General features: G+C 44.1%; 1 protein-coding gene across 2 annotated transcripts; it reads left to right on the top strand.

The window, feature by feature from the left end:
* The first annotated feature begins 5,229 nt into the window (after positions 1-5,229).
* On the top strand, positions 5,230-10,746 carry APOLD1 (apolipoprotein L domain containing 1). 2 transcript variants are annotated; one of them, XM_064377690.1, is made up of 2 exons: positions 5,230-5,479; positions 6,493-10,746. In XM_064377690.1, exon 2 carries the CDS (start codon positions 6,716-6,718, stop codon positions 7,454-7,456), a length of 741 nt encoding a protein of 246 aa, XP_064233760.1. In that variant the 5' UTR covers positions 5,230-5,479; positions 6,493-6,715; the 3' UTR covers positions 7,457-10,746. The 2 variants fall into 2 exon arrangements, with proteins under 2 accessions (XP_064233760.1, XP_012303098.1); XM_012447675.2 differs by having other exon boundaries at positions 6,713-10,746.

Genomic DNA, 10,746 nt, shown 5'->3' on the forward strand with positions numbered 1-10,746 from the left:
TGTCAACATAGCCAAGTGTGTATCTATCTGCAGGAACGTTAAGTAGTAAAAAGAACACAGGCTAGTGTTTAAACACTAGTGATTAAGGATGTGTGTGTACACTAACAAAGATTGGAGGGCAATCCGGAGAAATGAAAATGGCTGGAGGGCAATGCTTGTTGGGTCTTTATTTTCCTATGCAATTTCATGAATTTTTGACAATAATACTTGAGATTCTACGCAATATAGATATCCTAGAAGTCTTCTGCAGAATAAGTATTCTAAATTATCCCAGATTGTAGATTCTAAGAGAAAATTTTGTGTTAAATTCTTATAAAGTTGTTATAAAAATAATGATATTTCTTTAAGTGAACAAAACTTTTTTTTTAGTTAAATTCAACAAGTAACTATGAGAGCTTGACTATGTTCTAGAGCATTTACATTCTGGTGAAATTCACAAAAATCATGGGCAAAAATCCTCAGGGGAATATGTGTTATTATTTTAATTTACTTTTTTTTTTTTTTTTGAGACAAAGTCTGGCTCTATCGCCCAGGCTGGAGTGCAGTGGTGTGATCTTGGCTCACTGCAGCCTCACCTCCCAGGTTCAAACCGCCCTCCCACCCCACCTTAGCCTCCCAAGTAGCTGGGACGACAGGCCCACACCACCGAGGTAACTGCCTCAGCCTCCCAAAGTGCTGGGATTACAAACGTGAGCCATCGTGCCTGGTCGAATTTATTTTTATTTTGGTGAATGTACATATTAGAACAGATGACAAAGGAAAGTCTGCAAGACCTTTGGACTAAACCTCACATTCATGAGTTGTTTCAATTTTATTTTTATTTTATTTATTTATTTATTTTGAGACAGAGTGTGGCTCTGCTGCCCAGACTGGAGTGCAGTGGGGCAACCTTGGCCCACTGCAACCTCTGTCTCCGGGGCTCAAATGATCCTCCCACCTCAGCCTTCCCAGTATCTGGGACTGCAGGTGCAGGCCACCGCGCCCAGCTAATTTTCGTATTTTTTGTAGAGATGAGTTTTGCCATGTTGTCCAGGCTGGCATCGGACTCCTGGGCTCTATTGCCCAGGCTGGAGTGCAGTGGTACGATCTTGGCTCACTGCAGCCTCACCTCCCAGGCTCAAACCATCCTCCCACCCCACCTTAGCTCAAGTGATTCTTCCACCTTGGCCTCCCAAAGTCCTGGGATTGCAGGGTGAACCACCACGCTCGCCCTCAATTTTATATTTCGATGTCTCCAAAAGAGGTTCTATATTTAGTCACTGAGATATACTGTTAAGGATTAAAAGGAAAACGTCATCATCATATAACTTTAAACTTATGCTACTTTTCCACTTAGTGCACTATGAATTAATATTTTATAAATCCATGATTACATTGTGAGTAGAAAAATTTTAACATTATAAGATATATTACATTGCAATTAGGAGAAATAAGCCACAATTTTTTATATTCCATTATAGAATTTCTTCGTTTTTAAAATTAACTGAGAGGCTGGGCACGGTGGCTCATGCCTGTAATCCCAACACTTTGGGAAGCTGAGGTAGGTGGATCATCTGAGGTCAGAAGTTCAAGACCATCCTGGCCAACATGATGAAACCCTGTCCCTACTAAAAATACAAAAAATTAGCCAGGCATGGTGGTGGGCACCTGTAATCCTAACTACTTGGGAGGTTGAGGCAGGAGAATTGCTTGAACCTGGGAGGTGGAGGTTGCAGTGAGCTGAGACCGTGCCATTGCACTCCAGCCTGGGCAACAAGAGCAAAACTCCATCTCAAAAAAAATAAAAAAAACCCAAAACTAACAACCTCAAAAAATGGAAGTGGCTCAGGCCTCTGGGAGGCCTTGAGCATAATTATCACTTTATCTTTAAAATGTGATAGTTTTAAGTATGGACCTAAAGCAAATGGGTTGTTAATAACTGTATAAACACCTAGCTAACATAGTCCTGTCACTAGACTTACCGTTTCTGCTGCCACGTGACCGACAGTCAGAAAACTACGAGTTCCTAGAGTAGTGGTTCACAAACCCGGCTGCAGGTAGGAATCACCTGCATTTTCCCAGATTCCACTCCAGACCTCCAGGGCTGGGGCCTGGAGATTCCTATCCTTAAAAAGCTCTCTATCTCTTTTCTTCCTACATTGAATTTCCTTATGGAATTCAAACTACTATAGCTAATGCTGTGGTTCAGCTGCATCAAGAGTTTAACACAGTGACAACTTGTCTCTCCAAAAAGTCAAAAAATGAGGCGGGAGGATCACTTAAACTCCAGAAGTTGAAGCTGCAGTGAGGCCTGATCGTGCCATTGCACTTTCACCCGAGTGACAGAGCGAGACCCTGTCTCAAAAAAAAAAAAAAAAAGAGTTGAACAGAGCTGAAGCCCAGTTTGAGGGCCAACCACTGTTTTTAATGTAGTCTCTCCAGGGTGATGTGTTGGAAGTGCCCAACAAATAATTTATAAAAGAAGTTAGAGAATGTGGTCCACAGAGTTTTTTGGGGAAATCGACCACACAGAACTTTTGATCAAAATGCCTTCATTTGTTCCTCAAATTTCTTTCTTCTTTTTTTTTTTTTTTTGTGTGTGAAGGAAGTGGCTTTTTATTCGGCTGGGAGTCTTGGCAGACTCGCGTCTCAAGAACAGAGCTCTTGTTCCTCAAATTTCTTATTGTGTCTTTATTATATGAAGTAAACAAATGCTGGCTGGGCATGGTGGCTCACACCTGTAATCCCAGCACTTTGAAAGGCTGAGGCAGGCGGATCACCAGAGGTTCAGGTGTTTGAGACTAGCCTGGTCAATATGGCAAAACACTGTCTCTACAAAAATACAAAAATTAGCCAGGTGTGGTGGTGCGTGCCCGTAGTCCCAGCTTCTCAGGAGGCTGAGGCAGGAGAATCGTTTGAACCCGGGAGGCGGAGTTTGCAGTGAACTGAGATCATGCCACTGCACTATAGTCTGGGCAACAGACTGAGACTTTGTCTTAAAAAAAAAAAGTAAACAAATGCTGAGTTGAAATTGTTAAGTTCAAGTGTAAGTGTCAGTTCTTATAAACAAGGTGAAGTGCCAGTTTTTTGTTTTGTTTTGATTTTTTTGGAAACAGAGTCTTACTCTGTTGCCCAGGCTGGAGTGTAGAAGCTTAATCTTGGCTCACTGTAACCTCTGCCTCCCAGGTTCAAGTGATCCTCCTGCCTCAGCCTCCCAAGTAGCTGGGACTACAGGCGCACACCACCACACTGAGCTAATCTTTTTTTTTTTTTTTGTATTTTTAATAGATACTGGGTTTCACCATGTTAGTCAGACTGGTCTCGAATTCCTGACCTCAGGTGATTCACCAGCCTTGGCCTCCCAAAGTGCTGGGATTACAGGCATGAGCCACGGCCCCCGGCCTAGTTGTGGTTTTTCACTTTTGTTTTTAAGATGAGATCTCACTTTATCACTCAAGCCACATTGCAGCGGTACCATTATAGCTCACTGCAGCCTTGACCTCCTGGGCGCAAGTCATCCTCCTGCCTCAGCCTCCTGAATAACTGGGACTACAGGTATGAGTCACTATGCCTTGCCAATTTAAAAATTTTTTTAAAGATGGGGGTCTTACTGTGTTGACCAGGCTGGTCTTGAACCCTTGACTTCAAGCAATCCTCCTTCCTCTGCCTCCCAAAGTGCTTGGATTACAGGCATGGGTCACCATGACCAGCCAAAGTACCAGGTTTCTGTGGGCAGTAAAACTTCAGCCCAAACTGTCAAATAACTCAATTGTTTTTGTCTCCATAAAGAGGGAAATACAAAGAAAATGGGTTTTCAACACAGAGAAAAACAAATTCCAAGATATGGGCTGAGGTCAGTATACAGACTGCCTATTCTCCTCTACCTTCTGGTTCTTCATCCTACCTCTGAACTATGGTATCGATGCTCTGAAGAAGACCCTGCATCCCAGCAATATTCCTCATCTATAAAATATTTAATTGGTTCCTTTTTAAACCCAAAACATACAAGATGATGTCCAGGGAAGTTAGAGGAACATGTGTCAGTTGAAGAATCAGGGGTATGGTCCCTCCTGTCTATCTCCCCAGTTTACCCTGGCCCACATCCCATTTGGAGTGACCATGTCTATGGAGACAGAGGAGGATATTCTTCTACTTTTAACTTCAAAAGGAGACACTGGAGGCATCTAGATTGAGGTAACAGTTATCTTTTGAGGAGTTGTAACAAGAATTTTTGGAAGTGGACCAAATCCAGAATAATCAAGCTTGAAAGGACTATAATTGTAAGTAGTAGCAAATGCTGTTGTGTTGATAAATACAAAGTACAGTCATAAAGGTGGAGGATTTAATCATGTTCCAGAATGATATGGCTGCTAAGGCTTTCCAGGTAAGCCAGAGAGTTGAGACAATCCTCATTCAAGTGAGAAACGAATTTGCCCCTTCTTATCTGCAGGTGAGTGTTAGAAGGATGATGGATGGATCTGAGGCCTTGTAGTAGGACTGAATTCCCAGGATGAGCTCCAACCACCTCTGAATGCCCCAGAGATATCTATGTTCCATGTGATCTGGTCTGCACCAAGTCCACAGAAGCTACACTCACTTTTCCCTGCTGAATTATCAAAATAATTGCCCTTCAGCCCATGCCTCACTACCCTGTAGACAGAATCCACTCATTTCCCTATCACATGGGCTACAATTGCTACTTCAAATGAAAACCTGGGAAGCCAATTCCCTGCTGCGGCTGAAAGTGTATAATTAGCTTCTCTTGCAGCCTGTCCCCACTGATTTTTCTGACGCATGTTGCCTGGAGTGTGCCCTTTCTGAGACCTCCAATGTCTTCTCCACAGCTGGAGATGCCCAAAACTGCACGCAGCACTTCCTGTGGGTGTGGCCTTGCATTCTTAGGACTAAAGTGTACCCGTTACATGCCAAGTGGATCACAGGCTCCAGCCACTCACAGATACACAATGCTTTTAAAAATACAGCAGTGGAGTATGAGTGGCTATATCAGATATGAGCGTCTTCCACCCCCTCCCTTGTCTTTTAAAATATGATTTTGTAATGGTGGCCTGAAGAAACACTATAATTGGTCAGCCTGGGGTGCGTTTGAAGGCCTTCGCTATTGCGTCATTAGCTATTCTCAGGAGAGGAAAGGCAGGGTATCCCCCTGGGAGAATGACAACACACTTGTTTCAAGTTAGGGAAGAGCCTGCGGTTCTCTTCCTGAGTTTGGGGGAAAGCAAACACACAATGTTCATTTCCTAAATACGGGATGTGCTGCGCTGGCAGGTCATTTTCCACCATGTCACATCCTTCTGGATGAAGGCAGCAGGGGTCAGGACAGGAAATGGCAAATTCTCAGAATGAGACAAGGCTTTCCCAGGGCAACCATTGGTTCTCTGGAACTATAAAGCACACTCATCCAGAAACGGCCTCAGATTTTACTTTGGTTCTCTAGAACTATAAAGCACACTCATCCAGAAACAGCAGCCAGAAGCGAATGGTAAGTGGGGAACCCGGAGGCATATATTTGGGATGACTTTTTCTCCTTTTCTCTTTTTACCTGCAAAATTATCCCTGGTGGACTGGATTATGGAAGCATGGAAGCAAAATTAAGTTCTATGAGTCAGGAGATGAGGATTCTAGCCTGGGCTCTGTGAAGGATCAGCTGCTTCTAGAACATGTCTGATGCAGGTGATTCTTCCAGACAAGAATAATGGTTTCTGCCCTGATAGCTCACAGCTTTGAAATGCTCTATTTCTATGGGTCATTTGCCACTTTTATGAAGTACCTAATAATGAAGAGTACAGTGGATATGAAGCTGGGAGTCTTGGCAACTAGGATGAATGTAATTTTCCACCAAGCTTGTTCATATCTTCGTCAGTCATCTTCAGTTGGTTTCAACTTAGTACAAGTTGTTGAACAAAAATTTTGGCCACTTTATTCAACCATTACTGATTTTTTAAAGGAAACTTTCATAATAAAGAGACATAATGGTATTAATTTAATGTAACTTAGTTTAAATTAAGCACTCAGCAAATATTGATGTTTCTGAAGGTCCAAGGAGCCCTAGTTAGAATAAATAGCCCTAGTTAGAATAAAGAAAGAGTGCAAACCTCATTTTAGGTTTGATTCTAAGAAAAGAGCCTGGAAGAATCACAAGAAGAAGAGTTGCTTCAGGCAAGCATCTAACTTAGATTGGTTTCTTCTGCTTGGTAGAAAATATGATTTTTGAGGTTTTGGTGACGTCTTTTTCATTTATTAGAGAAAGAGAAAAGTATGTTGCAAAACTCCTAGGATCCAATTTTCATATAATGAAGGGGCTTTACAAGCTGTACAACCTACCACTTACAAAGTGTTATCTTAAATAGAGCAAAGGCCTCAGTATTGGAGAAGCCTTCTAATACCACGCCCCTCCCAGTTTAAATCTTATTTAACACATAGCTGACGAAACCCATCGTTAGCGTTCCCTGGGAGAGAAGCAGATGATAGCACCATTCCTGTTTCCATACACAGAGATAAGGTCCTGAGAACTTGCGGGGCTCCACCAGGATTCCGGAACAGGTCTTCTTTGAGAACTTGACCCACGATCCACTGCAGACAGACGCGTTCCCCTAGCGTTGCAGGGGATGCTCCGCTGAACTCATGCCAACTTCCCACGGACGCCCGGGAAGCGGGGCGGGAGCGGCGGCTGGCTCGGAGACTCCAGGCTGATCGCTTGTCTGTGTTCCCGCAGGGCATGGAGAGGCCGGCGGCCCGGGAGCCGCAGGGGCCCGACGCTCTGAGGCGCTTCCAGGGTTTACTGCTGGACCGCCGCGGCCTCCTGCACGACCAGGTGCTGCGCCTGCGCGAGGTGGTCCGACGCCTGGAGCGCCTGCGCAGACGCTCCCTGGCAGCCAACGTGGCCGGCAGCTCGCTGAGCGCCGCGGGCGCCCTGACCGCCATCGTGGGACTCTCGCTCAGCCCCGTCACCCTGGGAGCTTCGCTGGTGGCGTCGGCCGTGGGGCTGGGGGTGGCCACAGCCGGAGGGGCCGTCACCATCACGTCCGACCTCTCGCTGATCTTCTGCAACTCCCGGGAGCTGCGGAGGGTGCAGGAGATCGCGGCCAGCTGCCAGGACCAGATGCGCGAGATCCTGAGCTGCCTTGAGTTCTTCTGCCGCTGGCAGGGCTGCGGGGACCGCCAGCTGCTGCAGTGCGGGAGGAACGCCTCCATCGCCCTATACAATTCTGTCTACTTCATCGTCTTCTTTGGCTCACGTGGCTTCCTTATCCCCAGGCGGGCGGAAGGGAACACCAAGATTAGCCAGGCCGTGCTGAAGGCCAAGATTCAAAAACTGGCCGAGAGCCTGGAGTCCTGCACCGGGGCTCTGGACGAACTCAGCGAGCAGCTGGAGTCCCGCGTCCAGCTCTCCACCAAGTTCAGCCGTGGCCACGACCTCAAGATCTCTGCTGACCAACGTGCAGAGCTGTTGTTCTGAGAACATCCTTTCCTCCTAATGACCGAGGCCAGCAAATCATCCCCATGGGATGCTCCAGATTTTGTAGCTCCCTTAGGAAAACACCAACTTGGGTTAGGAGCCGAAGGCAAAAGATGAGAAAAACTGTTTTTGAAGTGGGTGGGTCCCCACAACCCTTCTTTTCTCATCACCGTGACAGCTGCCTGGGCTTGAGTGCTACGGACTTTTCAGTTGTGTGATCCTAGTGGAAGAATGTGACCCCTAAACTGTTTTTCTTTTATCAAAACCTTTCTGTTTAAACACAGCTGGACAGGCACTTCTGTTTTAAAGTTATTTCAGGGTCCCTGACCCTGCCCTGGTGGCTTGAGCTGAGACTGGAGAGGGTGCCACCCACTGGGTCCTCGCCAAGTCCTACTAGTCTTTGAAGTCCTCAAAATGCCTGTGAGAGGAGGCACTTGCTTTTTAAAGACAGGCACTTGATAGCTAGAGTTTCTGATACAAAGAACTCCAGAATTCAGAACAAATCAGCCCTTCTCTGAACGTTGTAGGACGGTTCAGGACCCAGAGAGGACCCTGTTCCTCTTTGCTTTCCTCTCAGCTCACCCACTCCCAGATGCAGCCTGGGTATGGAGTGGGCCTTTCCTGAGTGGCTCCCAGTCCAGTCCTCCAAGTACTCAGAGGGGAAGCCTGCCAAACCATCATCTAAGTCCTGCTCCCTCAGGTGAAGCAGCTGAGGCCCAGATAGATGGAGCGACTGATAACTTCATTTCCCAACATCATTGTGTTCAGAAGAGAGTGATGAGTTTTGAGTTAGACCGTCCTGGGTTTGAGACAGGGTTTGTCACTACTGTGTGAGCATAGCCAGCTGATCTCTCTGAGACTGTATAAAACAAAGATGATAAAACCTCACCCTGTTGTGAGACATTAAATGAGCCAAAGTGCCTAGCATAGTGCTGGTTCACATAGTGTAGTCCCTGGAATGGCAAATTAACATCACCCAGCACTTTAAAGAGGCAAGTGCCTGTCTTTAAAGGTTTTATTTGTTAAAAAGCAAATTCTTGGACACAACCCCCCAATTTATGGAATCAGAAACTCTGAATGTGGGGCCCAGCAACCTGAGTTTAAACAATTTCTCTAGGTGCTTCTGCGGCACACTAAGGTTTGAAAACCACTGCAACAAATGCTAACTTCCAATCCCCTCAATGAGCTTTCACAAAGTAAAGGCAGACTGTGTCCCAGGAGCCAGAGAGAGATTGATTGTGTGTGTGTGCACGCGCATGTGCATCCTGGGGCAGTGTCTCACCATATGAACTAAGGGATGTAACACTATAAACCCATGAGAGGGCAGTGTTTCCCACTTATTGTAGAAACTGGTACAGAAAGGAATGTGAAGTTCCTGAAACTGAGCTTTCTCTATTATTACCTTCTCTGAAAAGCGCCAGTCCATGTATTTTTTAATTTATTTTAAGTTTGTAATTTAATTATTGTTTATTTTTTGCATTTAATTTTATTAAATCACCACATTTAGAAAATAATAAGAGCAAGTTTCTAAATGGGAGACTGCTGAGGCTCTTTGCAAGAGATGAGATTAAGTTCGAGTTTCTAAGGCAAGGCATGAGCTGGAAATAGCATTGCTTTCCTTGAATGTCTCTCTTCTTCAGGGGGATTTTTTTCCTCTAGTGTTTTAAATGATCCTTTAAGTAAGCGTGGAGAATGTTGAATAGCAAGGCCAGAAGCTGAGTTTAAGCTTGTAATGGAGGCTTGCCTTGTGGGATGTGTAACTGAGGAAGCATATTTATCCTGAATGTATTTTGCCAGAAGATAACACTTGACCTGGAAAAAGAAGCTATTTAGTTCAGGAAAAATAAAAATTTAGAGATATGTGAAGGAAGCACTTAGACCTTGCAAGCCTGATGTCCTATAACTTCAAGCCTGAAGTTATGTCTTATGGGTGACAGACAGAATAGCATGACATGGTGGTGATGTGTTGCATTTTCACTTTGGGATCTGTAAGAAACTGTCAGTGAAAATATGTACAGTTCCTTCAATTTCCAGTCTTAACAGCTGTAATGTTGAAAAATAAGTAGAAAAGTCTTTGGGACCATACATGCAAAAACTGTGCCTCTGTTATTTAATTATTTAATATGCTATAAATGTACCTAATCTACCCCCATCCTTCCCAATGATGGCAGTATGTCTGAGGAAGTATAATTTCAGTACTGGGGTTGGGGAGAGGAGGTGATATTTCTATATTTTTATTTTTTCTATAAATTGCAATTGTCTGTATCCTGGTTTATTTTGAAATGTATATTGGTTTATTTTCAAGCTGATGTCATCTCCTTGACTGCCTCACCCAGATGCTAGCATTTTTTTTTTTTTGAGACAGAGTCTCATTCTGTCACCCAGGCTGGAGTGCAGTGGATTGATCTTCGTTCACTGCAACCTCTGACTCCCGGGTTCAAGCCATTCTCCTGCTTCAGCCTCCTGAGTTGCTGGGTTTACAGATGTGCACCAGCACACCCAGCTAATTTTTTGTATTTTTAGTAGAGATGGGTTTTCGCCATATTGGCCAAGTTGATGTTGAACTCCTGGCCTTATGTGATCTGCCCACCTTGGCCTCCCAAAGTGCTGGGATTACAGGCGTGAGCCACATCACCTGGCCAGATGCTAGCATTTTAGGTCACCGGGATACACTTCACATTGTTAGTTGTGTTGTGGGATAAAGGTATAACCATTCCCTATCTTTTATTAATGCTTAAGTTTAAATTATATTCTTCCAATGCCTAAGCTATTCCCTAGAAATAAACTGGGCACTTCTGGAAGCAGCAGCAACAGCAGCAGCAAACTTTTCTTGTCATTAGGATATTTTGGACGTATCAAAATTTCTATACTTTGAAGTTATGATTTCAGTGGCCCACTTTATATCTAAGGAAGAGTATCTACTTTGGAACAATACTTTGCACATAGTAGGAACTTAAGAAATGCATTTGAATAATTTAATTGACTGTTTAGCTATCTTAATGAGAATGTGTTGATAACAAAACATCATCCATCCCTTTATGTGTGAGTAAGATTGGAGCCTCTACCAAGATTTAGTCAATTTCAGTTAGATTGATTCTAGAAACAAATATTTATTTATTTCTTTTATGGGGATGTGAGTAAGGCTTTTCCTTAAGGTCTTCATTCTATAAATGAAAAGGTTGAAATGTATGTTGTAAAAGGGAATAAGGAAGAGGGATATTTAGATGTTAAATGTACTTCACAAAAATGTCAGAATTTGAGAAATAAATATGTTTGTACTAAATGTTTAA

The sequence above is a fragment of the Aotus nancymaae genome, unplaced genomic scaffold (genome assembly GCF_030222135.1).
Source record: "Aotus nancymaae isolate 86718 unplaced genomic scaffold, 86718_ANA_hifiasm-v0.15.2.pri h1tg000016l, whole genome shotgun sequence".
In the NCBI taxonomy this organism is placed as follows: Eukaryota; Metazoa; Chordata; class Mammalia; order Primates; family Aotidae; genus Aotus; species Aotus nancymaae.